The sequence below is a fragment of the Pipistrellus hanaki genome, assembly GCF_964339955.1.
Source record: "Pipistrellus hanaki genome assembly, chromosome: 4".
Lineage (NCBI taxonomy): Eukaryota > Metazoa > Chordata > Mammalia > Chiroptera > Vespertilionidae > Pipistrellus > Pipistrellus hanaki.
In genome coordinates this window covers 51319609-51337618 of record NC_140506.1, presented here as the reverse complement: position 1 = coordinate 51337618, position 18010 = coordinate 51319609, and the positions used below count along the sequence as shown (strand labels likewise).

General features: G+C 33.2%; 1 protein-coding gene across 1 annotated transcript in view; it reads left to right on the top strand.

The window, feature by feature from the left end:
• Positions 1-18010, top strand: part of ST8SIA4 (ST8 alpha-N-acetyl-neuraminide alpha-2,8-sialyltransferase 4) — a 76939-nt gene that overhangs the window by 15778 nt on the left and 43151 nt on the right. Inside the window, exon 3 of the mRNA XM_084881976.1 lies at positions 2935-3192. Coding sequence (XP_084738102.1) covers positions 2935-3192 — 258 coding nt within the window. The remainder of the gene's footprint in view (positions 1-2934; positions 3193-18010) is intronic.

Below are 18010 nucleotides of genomic sequence, written 5' to 3'. Positions count from 1 at the left end.
TTGTTTTTCAAAAAATTTCTGAACTCTAATAATCCACTTTATTATATGAACTTTTCTCTGAATAAATAAATTAAAGATGATCATTGATACTCAGGGATTTAGAAGACTTAATGCTTTAAAATATTTTTACTGCTTTTGATCACATGACAAAGGTTCTGTAATGTGAAAGTCCCTCTCAAACCTTCTTGCAGTCAGCTGTCAACATTTAAGTGTTAATTTTTTTTTTCATGAGGAAAGGGATTTCCAGGCTCTAAAGATTCTTCTTTCAAATCTGGACCTGAAATCTATTCACTTCTACTTGCATACTTGTGAGTACATCTTCAGATATCTCCTGCAACTCCTTCGAATTATGTTCAAAGGAAAATGATAATATCATGGCCTTAGGTGATCTGACCACATCCGTGCAGCCTTTATTTTAGAGCCAGCCTTGTCGTTTCACAGGAAATGAACATTTTTTTTTTTGTTAAAATACAAGTGTCAAGCATTACTTTTTTTTTTCTTAAATAAATAAATTTTAGTTTATAAGTCTGTATGAAAAGTTATATGGATTGCAGCTAATTGTTAACTTTTGTTAAGAATCATATATACTTAATGAAATGAAAGACTTCTCAATTTTCTGCAATTCCTATGCCCTATAGTTGCTAAATATATTGGTTGTTTCTTCTCATATAATTTGTATTTTGTTAAGATAAGTTATTATAGTGTCTGATAACATTTCTATTAATTTTAAAATTTCACTATACAAATTTTCCTGTACAAATTCCACTCTTTGTGAACCTAATATTTCAAATGTTTGAGAAATTTTTTCAAAAAATCATTTTCTTTTTCAGAGAGAATATATCTATATCTATATCTATATCTATATCTATATCTATATCATTTATAAAAATCTGGCAAAATTAACTTTTAATCACCTGGCTTTTTAATTATACAACACACTAAATTGGGACTTATTTTCTCCCTCTTTCCTAGTCATGATACTGGCTTTTGTATGATTTGATGAATTGCCTTGCTGGTGGATTGATGGGAGGACAGCCATATTTTGTAATGAAGTATATAGACTGTGAGGGAGCTTAAATAGTAACAGCACTAGAGGAAAAAATATGTCTGTTATAACTTGAATGTTATAATAATGGCATTGTATACCAGCTGCAATAGTACACTTTAGTAAGCAATATCCAATTTTCAATCTAGAAAAGAGCTTTCTCAAATTGCTTCTAGCTGGTTTATGTTTGGTAGTTTAAGGATAAGCAATCCCAGACTTTGTAGACCCAGTGCATAGTGTCTTTGGCAATATAATTCCCTCAAAAATTTATTACACTGCTGGGCTACTTCTTTGTAGTTAGTGCCTGGTATAGTTAAACCCACCCCAAATATCTTCTGAACAGGGCTCTTCACTGATTTTGCTCCCTCAGTTGAATGGCAGCTACTCTTACATCAGTTGAATGACTACACTTAGATGGGAAGGTGATATCCCTCTTGCTGCAAGGATGGCTGTGATTTGTGGTTGCCTCTCTTGCTCCCTGGGGTATTAGAAACATTGGGGAGGTCCCAATTACTAGATTCTCACATGGTTTAGATTATAGGTCATTACTAGAAATTATCCTTTCCATCTCAGCTTGCAATTTGGCTATTTCATGCCTAACTTTTAGTGCCTTGCTCAAAGGAACAAGCAACTTACACTTTAAAACCAATTTTCCAAGAATGGCAGGCTTTTAGGTATAGACTATGACTCCTAAATTATTGCAGATAATAGTTTTTATCAGGAGCTTTGCTGTATCATGCCAAGGGTCACTACCTTTCTAGCCTACTGTATCTATATTTTCTTTTTACATCATTACTTAACATATGTATATATGTTGATGTGGCATCTCACATCTTGTATTAATTTCTTCATTAGTTATAGGCAAAATTTTCTTTCAAAAGACCTTAAAATATAGTGGATTAAACAAGTTGAAATTTTATTTTTCTCTCCAATAGTTACTTTCATGATTCACTCATATACCATTTAAGAAAACAGACTGCATGACCAAACCCAGCTGCACTTGGGTTTGAAAACTTGGAAATGTTCTAGATGACCATCCATTTGCTCAATTAAAACTTGGAGCATTCAAATACTGAAAGGAAGCAGGGGAACAAGAACACTAAGGAACAATTAGCTATCTTTGCCATGCACGAGTCCAGTGTTTTATCTATCTTTTCATCAAATGTACCCATATTACTTCCTGAATCGTTGCGCTCAGAAGAAAGCTTTTCTATACATACCAGGGGCCCAGCATGTGAAATCGCATTAGGCGCCCCACAGGGCACTGGGCCAAGAGCTACTCCATGCACTTCCTGATGACCAGTCGTTTGGTCGTTTTGGTCTTGACACCTCTTGGCCTTTTATTATTATGATAGTGCTATAGTTTTAATTCTTCTTCAAATAATTATAATATTCACATAATTTGAGTAAATGTGTATAAGTTCATTGGAGGGTTCAATTATTTTAATAGAGTTTATTAAGGTGTAATTTCAAACAATTTCATGTTATTTCTATTCACCTTGAGACAATATTAAACAAAATAGATAACTATAGAGCATTAATTAACACTAGTAGAATTAATTATGCAAAATCAAATCATCACAATTGCATTTTATTTATTAAACTAATCTTTCTGTATATTTTAGTAGATGAGGGGCTTTTGCCATTCCACAAATAGGTATAGATACTATGTTTATTTAGAAAATCACCGAGAAACCATGTGCAAATGATTTTTAAAACATATATTCTATTTCCTGTAGAATCTGTTTAACTGGTTGCTTTAATTACCTAATCACAATTTAAGATTAGTAATTTACCAATTTACATTTCATTATATGCTACTTTGTAAATTATATCACCAGTTCTTTGGTATGTTGTCATTAACAGAAAACTTTGTGTTTCAAATATAGGAAGAACATTCTTCGTTTCCTAGATGCAGAACGAGATGTCTCTGTGGTCAAGAGCAGTTTTAAGCCTGGTGATGTCATCCACTATGTGCTGGACAGGCGCCGGACACTAAATATTTCTCAGGATCTGCATAGTTTGCTCCCTGAAGTGTCACCGATGAAGAACCGCAGGTTTAAGACCTGTGCAGTTGTGGGAAACTCGGGCATTCTGCTGGATAGTGAATGTGGAAAGGAGATTGACAGTCACAATTTTGTAATAAGGTGAGTTTTCTTTTTTCCTAAAGATTCTAATTTCTTCAAAGAAGTTTAATTTAGAAATACAAAACTGACAGAAATGTTTAAACCTAACATTAATATCAAGGATTATTGAAAGCTCAAACAAATATTTATCTACAATATATTTTTCTGTGTCACATCCAAATTTGCATTTACCCTGAAATATAAAATTATTATATCATTGAAATAAAAGATTCATACCAGCATTTTTCATCAAATGGCAATTTTATTGTATTTAATACTATATAGAGAAACTTTTTATTAATATTTATTCTTCATATTTATTAATTTAATATTAAATAATTCATGTATATGGGGAATTAATTATATGTGTGAATGAATTAATTCAATTAGTTATATTCACAATTCTCTTTAAAGGAAGTATATTACTTTATTTGTTTACAGACATTACAAATATTAATATGCAGTGATGTAATAGATGTAAGTTAATTTTACTTTATACTGATAATTATTTAGCAGATTTCAAGGACATAATTTAACAAGTTTATATTTGATATATTAGGCCAAATTGTCTTCATTATTCTTTTATGTGGTATTTGTATTTGTTAGTATATTTTAATTTTTGAGTTTTCATACACAATTAAACACATCTGATGGTTTGTCATTGAGGGTAAACAGATATTTGATGAGTCTTGTGCTTGGTTAACTTTAAATTAAATGAAGAAAACACATCTGTAGACATGGGATTGTGATGGTATCATAAATATTAGTGACTTATAATTCCTGGTTTTTATATCTGAACAGAATTTTTTTGCTTATTGATTTTTTCTAGGAAATTCATTGAATAAATGAAATATGTATACTGAAATGTGTAACAGAGCAATATAATGATAGATAAAAAGTATGCTGACTTGCCATGTTGACAAATAAACTGGTCATAAATAGGCCTTTATTGTGCCTCCCATTTTCCCATTCTCTGTTGTTCCCATCTTCTCTTTAGCCTAGACCACTTTCTTCTAAGTGTCCCCTTTTTTTCTTTTGTTTCTCAGTTCCTGCCATGCTTGACCAATTCCCTCCTAACTTCCTTTTGGTTTATATTTTTTCCCTAAAATTTAAGAACAGCAATGAGAAATAGTTAAAATATCCACTTAAATATATCCACATTTATATAAGTAAATCTTGGCTGCTCAAATCACAGTTATCAACTACGAGCATCAACATCATCTGGTAGCTTGTTGAAACAGAATCTCTGAACTTGTACTGGAGCTGCTGCATCCGAATGAGCATTGAGCAGAGTGCTCAGGTGATTTTTATGTGCATTAAAGTTTGGGAGGTACTGAACAGCTCAATATGCCTGGACAATGCTCTAGGCCGGTGGTTGGCAAACTGCGGATCGCTGCTCTGTTGACTAATGAGTTTGCCGACCACAGACCTAGACTCTCAATTCCAAAATTACAGGCTGTTGTTCCTTGTGATTAAGCCCCTATTCAGTGGTTGGCAAACTCTTTAGTCAACAGAGCCTCAGTTTGCCGACCACTACGCAAGCTGATATCTCCAACAAATCTGATTTATTAACCCTGTGTCTTAATGATCTAGTACCGTAATTGGTATGAGGTATATAGTATTTATTAAATTAAAGAATTAATGTAGGATTTGAGAAAATTTTGGTTCTTGTTCATGTATTGTTGTTTTAGATTTACCCAACACTGTATTCCAAATTTAACATCTAAGTAAAATTCATTTAAACCCTTATAATGAAAAAGAAAATATAGGAATATAAAGAGTAGTTTAATGAAATGTTCTAGATATTAAGGATCAGAAAATTGGATTCCTGACAATTACTAGAAACATCATATTGGACAAATGTCTTAAGTTGCTAAACATCATTACTTCCCCTCTCCAATGGTATTAATAGCAATAGACCTATCATTTCAAAGTGTTTTTCTAAAATTGAGATGGAGAAATATAGTAAAGAAATGCATAAACTGTAAAGTTAATAATGATTGATACTAAAGTTCATCTTGTTTGAATTGAATGTTGTAGTTGAAAATTAAATTTGTCACTGCATTTTCTAATAGCAGTTTCCATGGATTAGAAATAGAAATTCTCATTGTCTGATACAAACAAAGGACAAACTTTCCCCATATTTACCAGATATGTGTATAGTTGCTGCTGAATAATATGAAATGCAGACACATGAACACTGCTCAAACAGATAGGAGTATCTATAAAATCCGAATACATAAAATTGGAAATAGTTGTAGTGAATGTATATATTTCTTTAGGAAACTAAAGAAATAAGATAAACAGGTTTTACTTTATGATGCTGTAGCTTCCTAAGAGAAGGGATGATATGTTTCACAAAAGAAAAAGATGGAGGAATTGACTTGCCTTGACTGATACAATGTGGTTTTATATTTCAATCAAGTTTCATTCTCCACTAGAGGATAATTTACAGCAAACTTTAAATCATCCTCTTGATATTCTATGAATGCCTGCTCTCTTAGAGCAAAATAGACTCTTTTCTAGAAGAGGAAAAAAAAAAGTCTGCTTTTCTGTGTGTTCACAAAATGTTTTTTTCAGGCTCTCTCAGAATATGTTTGTTTTTAATTCAAATGTTTTACATGAAAACAGCTAATTTTCTGGTAGGGATCCAAGTCCAGGGAATTATAAAGATTTTTTAAAATTCTTATTGATTAGAAAAGGTAATTTATATTTTAGGAATAACAAAATTGGTTATGTGATATTACTACATATGTGTTCTACCTTATTTTTACTTAATATATTATTGATATTTTTGATCAGTGACATTTTAACATTTCTTAAACTAATTTTCTTTGTGATATGTATTAATTATAAAATATAGGTAGAAATCAGAATTTTTATTTTATTCTTCTTATTAATTAATTAAAAAATTTAACAGTGTGGTTATTATGGGAGTGGAAGGAGATAATGGACATGGTAGAGGACATAGAGAGTATAAAAGCTTATGAAAAAATATAACAAAATAAAATTTAAAAAGTCATCTTCAAACTAAATAAGGAATTTCTTATTTCTTATGATGTGAGGTAAAGCTCTAACTTTTTTCTTCCAACCATGTCACTCCTTGGATAAAGAGGTTTTATTTACAGTAGATAATTTTTAAAATGGAAATGACAATGACTGATAAACTATTTTAAGTTTTAAAACATTTCTTTTAAACTAGAGTATTATAAACAGATACAGTAACTCATCTATCAATCCAGCAAGAACTTTAAAGTTCTGCATATTCAGTACAAAGTTTCAGTGATACTGGAACTATGTAAAACACTTTAAAATTGTAAATTGATAAAACTTTTCTAAAAATCAAGTTGATAATTTCTAACAAGTCTTAAAAATAGTATGTTTCTCTACTCAGTATTTCCAGGTACAAGAACCTGTGCAAATGTGTATAACTATTTAAGTAGAAAGGCATTTTATAATGACAAGAAAGGACAAATAAATCATCATACACCTGGATGATTAGTCATTCAACACATGGAAAAGAGGAATCTCAGGCACAGGAACCAGTAAGCACAAAGACAAATGCTTCCTGTGGTCTTTGGATAAAGCAGAGTTTGTGACCATTCTATTATCACATTCATAATGAGCATCTGTGTGAAAGGGGAAATGGCAAGGGATTGGTGCTTAAATGATGAAGTTGTATTACACCATGTTAAGGATTTACATGATATCCTGTATTACAAGAAAGAACCTTAGAGTTTTTTTGGTTTCTTGGCTTGTTTTTGTTGAGGTTTTTTGCTTTTGCTATAAGCCAGAGAGGAACGGATTTAGAGGTACAGAAGCATGAGCATGTTTGCAGATGGAAGGACCATGCAATAAATAATCAAAGATCAGAAAGCGCAATCAATAAACTACTACAAGAAGCAAAAGATGATAAAATCCAAGTCATAGGACAGAGTAAGGTGATAAACCAAGCTTATATGGTATGATTGGTATTAATGTCAAATATTGTAGAGATCATCCTTTCCCGACATCAAATGAGCATTGGTAAATGGGCATTGATCCGTCCTTCTATAGATTTCAAAGTGTGGCTTCAGTTTTGGGTTTAAGGTACTTGTTATCTTTCATCTATCAAACTCATCTGTAAGTGATCATAGGCCTAAATATGTACTCCAAAGCCAAATGTAAAGGTTTCAGGTCATAGATAGCATTGCTTTGATTTTCCTTATAATTTATTGATGAACCCCTTCACTTTTTTATTTGCCTGTTTTAGGAAGTAGAGATACAGAAATGGAGAGCAGTCTGTACATTGAGATGATCACAGTCTAGTGGAGATAAAAGAATAAACTAGTAAGGTGCATATTGCTTTATTAGAGGTACGCAGAGAAGTAGGCCCTGGTAACAATGCACAAAGTAGACATAAGGTGTGGTCAAGGATGATTTCCTGAGGGAGACAGCACTTGAGCTGTGTCATGAAGGCCGAGGAGGCAAGTATAGAAAGAAAAGGAAAAAGCGTGAGACCTAGTCCACACTGAATCTCTGGTGTGCAAAGGGACGTGGGCCTGGGATCAAGTGGCTTTCCCAGGACCAGAAGTAGTGTCAGCATGCTGGAATAAAGGGTTGTGTGGGCATATGGAAGCAGGCTGGGTTGGAGAGGGAAGCTGGGAGACAGGTCATTCCTTCCTAAGGGGGTTGGGCTTAATTTTGCATAAGGTCTGTGGAGACACTCAGTTGAGGAATGGCTTGACCAAATTTAAATTTCAAAATACATCTAGGTGATAAATAAATTAGTGGAAGACAAGCACAGTAATACTGAAAAGAGTTTAAAAGTAAAAATAATAAATGATAAAGTAAGACAGTGATAGTGGGAGTCACTTGGAAGCAAATTAGGAAAACCAATGAATGATATATGAATAGTAAAACAAATGGAGAGTGGCAATGATAATGAATGTGAGTATGCTCCTCTTTAAAATGTAACTTTATAGGGGGACGACAGAAAATGAAGACTCCAAATAATATTCCATTATATTTGGGTTTAAGGTATTTGTTACCTTTCATCTATCCAACTCATCTGTAAGTGGACGTAGGCCCAAAACATGTACTCCAAAGCCAAATGCAATGGTTTCCTCTAAGGTACTTAGGATTAGGCTAACAAACTATATTTTCCCATAGAGAGTTTTGAGTGTTTTTCCTGAGTGTACACAATAAGTTGGAGAAAGAAGCAACAACATAGCTTTTTCACAACTATCTTAGGTGATGAATGTGTTAACCTTGTTCTGGCAATCATTTCACAGTATATATCTGTATACCGAAACATCATGTTGTACTCTTTAAATTTACACAATATTGTTTGTCAACTATATCACACTAAAGCTGGGGGCAAAAATTTTTTTTTTAAAATCAAAGAAATAAAATATAAAAAAAAAACTCAAGCTGACTTTTGAGTGTTGAGCAGTTTCTCCAGTTGTGGTCTATGGCCCATCTGTGAGAACTTCTTTTATTACGTACCTATCGTGTGTCAAAAGAATGTCAGCTAAGTGTGTAGGAGACTCAAGACCTTTTCTCTCTAGGGAGCTAACCTCAACCAATCAGGTAGATGTGATTTCAAGTTTCAGATTTTTCATTATATATGTATATTATATTCAATCTTAAATGATTTGTTTGCTTCTCTAAACCACAGATTCTTCATATTTAATATGAAGAAAATAATCCCTACCTTTAATTTTATAAATAAAATGAGATAATACTTGTGAAAGGGTCTACTATAAACTCAAGTATAAATTAGCTATTAAAGAAATGTAAAGTTTTCTTCTTCTGATGGCAAAGGATTAATATTCATTCTAGGAAAATTGTATCTGTGACCTGGGTACACAGAAAATGTAAATATTTGCAGTTAAATGGCCGTTTGTTACTAGGCAGTGTGTATTCTCCCATGAAGTAAAATTAAAATGATACTTATCTGAGAGTTCAGAAACCTGGATTCCCCTGCTGGCATTGCTGCTAAATATAGCTGTATGACTTTGAACCAGAAAGTAAACCATTTTGGGTTTCAATTTCCAGATATGCCAAATGCGGCAGTTGAACTGGATGGAATCATAAATTCCTTTCTGTATCTGAAACTCCACGACACTATTTTCCTATGATTCAATAGATACCTTTGGAATAAGTCCTGTCAGCTTGCATTGTTGTTTAGATTTTTTCCTTCTGGTTGCCATGCTTTATAAAGACATTCCCTCCTCATCAAGTCAACTTGTAGAAATATTTCCACTTCATACTGCATCATCTGACCTGGCTGTTTGTTTCCTTGGGTCCAGGAGTATTGCCTTTTCTCATGATGTATGCACACAAAGGGTAAGTCTTAAAATCAGGAAAGGATAACTTCTTAGCCAAAGAAAAATAAGGGTAAATTTTAATGATTCATAATGATTATTGAAAGGTCAAGAACTTGGAAAGTCACGGTACGTTCAAAATATGTAAAGAAACAGTAAATACAAGTGATATTACAAGGATAGAGAAGTTATTTCACATCAACATCATTTAATATGCTGTTGACATTTCTCTGGAAGATAAGACCTCCCACTTCCCATATCTACTTCACTGCAATCACTGAAATTCTTGGAACCTCAGAAAAGAATATTTTAAGTATATAATTTGACTCATGCCATTATTGGAAACTTTAAAAAAAAATAGTGGTATGTTATCAACTATTAACAGTGATTGTCTTTTAGAGGGAAACTTACAAGTGCTTTCTGTTTGAAAATTAGTTTAATTTCTGTTCTTGGTACTGATGTTTATGTGTGTGTGTGTATTTTCTCATGCAGTGAATACAAATAATGCTTTTCAATTGGGAATGAAAGTAACTTTAATTAAAAAAATTATGTTAAAATCTGGAGTATGGACTAGTAGGATGCTGTACTATGGGTTAGGAGAATTGGACTCATATTTCTTTCAACTCTGATACTACCTGAGTGATCTTAAGAATGATATATGTTTTTATAAAAATTCACAATATAGAGTTTTATAGCCTGTAGTTTTGAGTATTCTCTCTTAATGTCAGGTGTGTCTTATTTGTGGAGAGGGAGGGAGGGAGGGAGGGAGGGAGGGAGGGAGGGAAGGAGAGAGAGAGAGAGAGAGAGAGAGAGAGAGAGAGAGAGAGAGAGAGAGAGAGAGAGAGAGAGAGGAGAGAGAGGAGAGAGAGAATTTGTATTTTGGATAATCAAAATCACTTGATTCTGAAATATTGTACAATAAATTTTGGATTTTTAATGTTTCAGATTTAAAGTTGGGTTTAACTCCCAGTTCTGAAGATTTGTAATCGGAAGCATTTTCCCACCTCATTTGTAAAATATGATTACTGATACTCAATTGTATGGCTATTCTTTAGGTTTGAATAACTTAAATATGTGTAGTATTTGGCATAAGATAGGTAGTAACCATTAGCTCTCATAATGGTTAGCAAATTATATTGGACTGAACAGCACAGCCTTGAGTCAAGAGCATGGTGATCCTATGAAGCATTGGGAGTAATATTTCTGCTGAGATTCATAAATTGTTTAGGAAAGATGTTAAAAATTAGAATCCCATAATTATTTTTGAGTACTACTTTGACCTTTGACATTAAGTGTATGGCACCTAAATATGATTGTGTGTGTGTGTGTGTGTGTGTGTGTGTGTGTGTGTGTATATATATATATATATATATATATATATATATATATATTTAAGTTTAATAATGGAAGTGGTAGTTTTGTTAATCTGGTTGTTGCATTATTTAACAGGTATTTCTTTCTTAAAAAAACAATGAGCAAGCATCCACTAGATGCCAAGTTCTGAAGGACCTCAGGAGGTTTTAGGGATACAAAGCTAAATTGTGTGGTCTATCTTTCTTGGAATTTTCAGTCTGATGGAGCAGACAGACATGTAGAAAGAAATAAGAAAATAGCACAATAGCAGTACTAATAACAAAGCTAGGAAAAAAAATATTGCCACCAGGGAGACAGAAGGAATTAATTATAAAATGAAAGAATTTAAGTTTTATTGCAGTTCCTTTTGGAAGAGGAAAAATAATTTCCTTTTGAGGACTGTCATATTTTTATGCACATTCTTGCCTTTATTCTTTGTGCTTATCATCTTAGCAATGTATTGTGTGGATGTGTTCTTCATGATGCTCTTTAACCTCAATGATTGAGATCATTAATAAAAATCCTACCCAATTTCTTAACATGCTTTGCCCTTCATTTTAATTTTTCAAATTCTCCAGGCATGACCTTCTATGTGTATTTAAGGAAACTATTAATATCTGAGAAGCTTAATTTTGTGCATTTTATATTAAAATACTATATCTATTCTTTAATTATCTAAGGCATTCTTTAATTTCTAACGTACAATATGCTTTTAGGCATATTTTAATATTTTATGTGATGTTCAACAGAAAGCAGAACATTATCTGGATTTAGCTAGAACTGGAAGTTTCATTTTTACAAACCAAAAACTGAATCTGTAACACTTTAATAAAATAAAATGGGGGAGAATTGAAGGATGCTAAACTCTGTAAGGTTCCCCCCCCACACACACACACACACACTTGCTATCCTTATCTACCATATTTTCTAATGGGTAAGCTTTGACTTTTGAATGTTTTAAAAAATCAGGATGTTTTAAAAGTCAACTTTTAGAACTTCTGTAGTTTCCTAATTTGTTCTGAATGATGATGATTGTGCTTTCAGAAAACAATAGTCACCTAAAATAGTTTGTATTTCCTGTTTGCTTTTAAATAATTCCAACTTGAAAGGATGATTTTTAAAAAAAATGATTTTTGATCTATTTTAGTTAGCACCTGTGGTTAAAATGCAGCTTAATATATCATATTTGTTTCAACTTTAAAAAATCACACTATATCAACTTTCTAATGGAACATCTTTAACATATTGATTAGAACTAACATTTAAAAATGAAGATTGACGTGACTGTCCAGGGAATCAGAAGATTTAGTGCAGATCTCACAAACTGACAGCCTGGAGGCCCAATCCAGGTAGTAGATTTTGTTGTTGTGTTTGGCATTTATCATCACTGTCCCTTGAGAGGCTGTCCCCTTTAAATAGGGAAATGTATAAGCAAAATTACCCATTCTCCAGAGTTACGTTAATCTCTGGTCCAAAGGCCTGCATGTTTTCAGACCTGCTTTAGAGCATCAGTGGTATTCTGAGAAGACTAGAGAGATCAAATATCATTGTATATGGTTCTCATTTCACATACATAGTTCCCTGATTATGACAAGAGAACCTAAAAAATACATTCTAAAAATTCTTGCTTGGTTTCCTACCATCTTTTCTTAAATATTCCTGTCATGGATTTTTGCCTAGACAATGAAAAAGAAATCTCTCAACTATCAGAAATTACCCTTCACATCCTTTAGAAAAATTAAAGTTATCTATACTAATAAAAGGGTAATATGCTAATTTAACCAGATAGACTGGGTGTCTTCCTCATGTCACTGTAGGATGCCCTTCTTGACAAAGCTGGAGGCATGGCCGGCCTGCAAACAGCCTGCAGCCCCTCGCCCAGGCTCGGCTGCCCCCCAGTGTGGACCCCACCCTGATTTGGGACCCCTTCAGAAAAGGCCAGCAGGCCCCCACCTGCACACCATGCCTCTGTCCTAGATAATGAAAGGGTAACATGCAAATTGACCCTAAAGGCAGAATGACCTGAATGACCACTGGACCAGTCACTATGAGGATCACTGACCACCTCTTGGTTCCTTTCCCTGGCCGGCAGACTCTGATCGCCTGATGGACACCTGTGGCGGGGGCAAAGCTGGTGAGCAGGCAGGAACAGCTCTCCGTCCCTTTCCCTGGCCGTCAGGCACCAATCACCCGATGGTGAACAGTGAACGTGGGGATGGAGAGCAGAGGGGATGGGGCCCGCTGGGGGCACCTGGGGAAGCTGATCACAGGCCAGGCCTAGGGATTGTAGCCACGCACGAACTTTGTGTGCCAGATCTCTAGTTTAATTATAAAGGAAGGATTAAGAGAGTATGCTTAGTATTCATTCTATATGCTATTTCAAGAAACATGACATTTATAATAATTCATAATTTATTTTTTTATAAAATAATCACATGCAGTTTCTTAATTATAATAAAGGATAAAATGAATAGCTCATAGTTAAATTACTTTGAAAATCCATGTGGTATAACAATATGTTTTTCACAATGCTCATGAAGTTTATTAACTTTTATAAATATATTGTGAAGTTCTAGATAGAGAACAGCTAGTTTTTACCTTTAAAATCACTTAGTGCACACAACCACACACTGATATTTAGAGGCTACAATACCTTATTTTTAGTGGAGAAAAATATATTTCAAACTGTTATCCTTCTGATGTCTTACTTTTTCCTCTTTTGCTTCTCCTGTTATTCCTTTTACCCCTCCTCTATTTTTTATTTCTTGAAAAATGGGTGATGACTTATAAGTAGTCACCCACTCAAAATTAATTGGGATCAAAAGTGAAGGATAATAAATGCTAAGTTTGAGCTTGATTAAAAATTTGAACTCATATCCTAGCTGGTTTGGCTCAGTGGATAGAACGTCAGCCCTCAGACTGAAGGGTCTGGGATTCAATTCTGGTCAAGGATAGGTTACTTCGTTGCAGACTCCAGACCTGGTCCAGATTGAGGGCTCATGAAGGAGGCAACCTATTGATGTGTCTCTCTCAAATCAATCAATCAATATGTCTCTTTCCCATTAATGTTTCTCTCTCTGTCTCTCCCCCTTCCACTCTCTCTAAAAATCAATGGAAAAATATCCTTAGGTAAATATTAACCAAAAAAATGTGGACTCATAGTGGAAAACTGACTATAACCACCTTCCCTGATTTCCCTAACTCTTGCCTTTTCATATGCTAGGGTTAGTCATGCGAGTCATAGGCAGAGGTCTATGGAGTCAAATTTGTATTTTTAGCTGAAATCTTTAAGTCTGCACTTTTAGGCCTTATTTTTAATCTATTTTATCAGAGGAGATGCTTGTATTTTATATCACATTTAAATTCATTGAAGTTACAAATAGCCCTCCAGTACTCCCTTAATATTTTGAGATAGTTTCAGTATCCTCTCATTATGTTAAGATCTGAGTTCCAATGCTAAAGAATATTTGTCCTTTCAGCAATACCACTTGCTCATATGTAGTTTTTCATAATGGGCACTTTTGATAAGAAATAAATCTCCAAAAACAGAAAAGATAAGAAAAACAAAAATGTATTTATTTCTAAATTAAGCTCAATCAGTAGACTTTACTTCTTATTCTCACCTTAAACAATTTCCTTCTTTTAGGGATAAGAACATAGTCTAGTAATTTTACTGTAGAATTTTTATTTGAATTCACGAGTGATTACAGGAGAGATGAGGAAGGATTGAACCTCTATCTTAGCCAACTAGACTTTTAGGCCAGACTTGTGAATCAATGAAATTAATGAGATGGTAAAAACCACAGCTACACTAGTATCACATTCAAATGTAACTAAATTTGTGACTGAATCCTCTATATTTGGTCTGTGGTCTAATTCTTACTTTTCATTCAGAGGGATTAATGGGTACACAATATTTAAGAGCTTAAAACCTATCTCTACTACTTACTAGCTATGTCAATTTGTGCAATATACCACAACTCAGTTTCTGTCTTATGGGATCATTATGAGAGTTGCATATAATATCACATACAAAGGAAATAAAACAGTTTCTGGAACATAATAAGTGTTTAATAAAACCTAGTTTTTATTCTTCTTAATATCATAATGAAAGATCTTTGCTACCTTATATATAAACCATTTTAAAGTTCTAATTGTAGAGCCTAATTCCCTTACACACTTATGTCATATTCTTTTTTTATTGGGGTGATACTGATTAACAAAATTATACAGGTACACAATTCCACAACACATCATCTGTACACTGTATTGTGTGTGCACATTCTAACCCCAATTAGTTTCAGGGGTGCCTAACTTCCAAACAAAAAGGTTTATTAAATGATCTACAAGTAAATCTTTCCACACTGTTGCTTAGTAAGTCCTTCCTATTTGACATGCTCTTTAAATTGTTTATATGCTTTTCTTTTAACTCTCACAATAGGCTGTAAGAGGAAAGAGCATGTAAAAATGATAAACATTAGCTAATATTTATTACCAACTCTAAGCAATCAATTCTGAGGATATTTAGATATTTTGTTCCTCCCTCAACCCCATTATCATTCCAATTAGTGTTGATAGGTTCAATTATAGAAAAAGTTGGATCTCAGAGAGGTTTTATAATATATGTGAGGTCACATAGATTGGAATGTGAAGACCAGTGCCCATATAGCTACTAATTAAAAGATGGCTGAGGGCAGAAACTAAGCTAAATACCTTTTATTTCTTAAAGTAAGCCAAAGTTGGATATTTTTAAATGCATATTTAACATTTTATTTGATTAAGCATAATATATCAATTTCTTGGCATCCCTTCTCCTTCCTTCTTCCAAAAAACTGTTATTAAATAATATGTGTGCAGTTGTAGCAGATTTTCCCAGTGATTCCATTTTGGTTTTGGTTCCCACTGGAATGTGGGGATGCATAGTCTAACATTTCTGAGTATTCAGATGTTTATATTTTAGAATAAGCTTGATTTTTTTTTCATTCTGTGATTTCCCTAGAAATAATATGACACTGTTCTCGCCAACCTTGCCAGTAATGTAAACAAATCTGGATTTGTGAAAAAGTCTCTTTTGTGTTTAGTCAGTTGTTTTCATGACATATGTCATTGTATTTATTTCTGTCAAGCTTAGGATTTTATTGATATTTTACCATCAAACATAAAGTGTGATGTGCACATTTTTGTGTTCCCCCACCATACTGAAAATGCAAATCTTCAATATGAAATTTCATCTCTATTTCTTACACACTGTTTAATTTTTCCTCCAATAGCATTCCACTTTCCCTTCATATTTCAAAATGACCTAAATTAGATAGGTAATCCTTCTGATTGCATTTTGAAAAATTTTCCTCAAGAGATCTGAAGTATGAATATTATTTTCATATTTAATATAATTAAAGCCCCTTGTTTAATAACTGCTCAGGATTTGGGGAGTGTTTATGGCTGAGTTGCTTTATATAATATGCTTAAGTCCTGGGAGTCTGAGACTGGATTCTGAAACTAAATGGTAAAGTACTCTTTCTCCTGCAGGAAATTAGGGTGAATGATGAACATATAAACATTTCCTCTGTCTCTGAAAGAAATCACACATGTAAATTATGTCATTTAGAACTTCTGTCCTGGAGTGATTCTAAAGTAGCTGTGCTTTTTCTTTTATATGTACTATGGCCTAGGACATATTTCTAAATGACTTTGACTTTACTTTCTCGTCTTCAAAGTGGAGTTAATACTACTTACCTGAAAGTGTTGCAAAAAGTATTGGTTTCAAGTTAATGAGAAGCCTAATACCCTCACCTTAAGAAAGTTAGAAAGACTGATAGATTGCATGTTGTAGCAATTTTGAGAGGATAACCCCAAAACCTAAAACACCCAGGTAGCAGAGAGTATTTATTCTCTTGGTTCTTCAAGCTCAAAGTATATAGGAACCATAAGCTTCCTGTGGGAGCAGAAAAGAGAAGAGGCTAGCTCTCTTTTCATGGTTTGTTGACAAATGTGGTTCCATTGGTTACAATGGTTTGGGCTAAGGGATTTTAATGCTAGTACACAGACACACACAGTGGAGTTGGTCAAAGGAGAGAAATGATGCTAATCATGTGTTTGGAACTTGTCTGTACATTAACTAGTAGTGAGGAAGAATAGAATTTATTCTTCAATTCACTCAATTTTATTTCCTTCTCACTTAATCTATGCTATATGTGTAAGGAAGTAATTAAAAACCTTCTATATCACAGTGCATGCTCTTTTACCTCAGTATTGTGGATGATGAGGCCTGTAGGTAGCACAAATGTATAAGATGCACCATGGCATGATTAAAGATATGGCTAAATCAATGAGCATTATCTTACTGGTATTACTGATAATAGCAAAAAATACTGTATTTTGGCCAGGTTATATCATTGGAAAAAATTACTATTAAATATTAAGATAGCTGGAAGAGTTCTGAACATATGGTGTAGTATTTTTGGAATGAACTCTCAAGAGAACCATTGAGCTATTGAGAGAAGAACTTCTCAGTTGCTTAAACTGTTGAACTATAACATAAGGAGAATGTAGGGAATATCAATAAATCTAAAAGATATGTCTTCCTAGGGAATTCTGTGATCTTGAGGTATTATACATGAAATAAGCATTTCTTCACTTAAAAATTAAATGAATTAATATTAAAATGAATGTTAAAAATTACATAGCCTTGAAATAAACAAAAGCACCTACAGTTCTGCATAGAAGGAATGTTGAAAGGCAATCACACCTAGTCTGAGATTATCGAAGAAATTATATTATAGAGAATAAGAGGACCTAGCTGCCTTTCTTTAGCATTTTCAGTTATGATGGTAAATAAACCTAAATAAATAGAGAATATTTTAGGCAGCTTAGAGTAAACAGGAAGTTTGGATAATACATATATGTCTTCAGATTTTTAATATGTCAAAACTAGTTGGACAGTTAAAATTTAATTTGACTAAAGAAATTGAGCTTAACTATATTAAATATTCTTATGCTCTTAGTAATTTTGACTCACAAAATCCATCATTTATAAGTTGTCCACTCTTCAATTTTCTGAGATTAAGAATAACATCTAAAATAATGTGTTACTTCATAAATACTTGCGACACATTCTGGGTACTTTTGAATATTGTGATCCCTAAGAAGATTTAAAGAAAAGAAGATGAAGTACATGT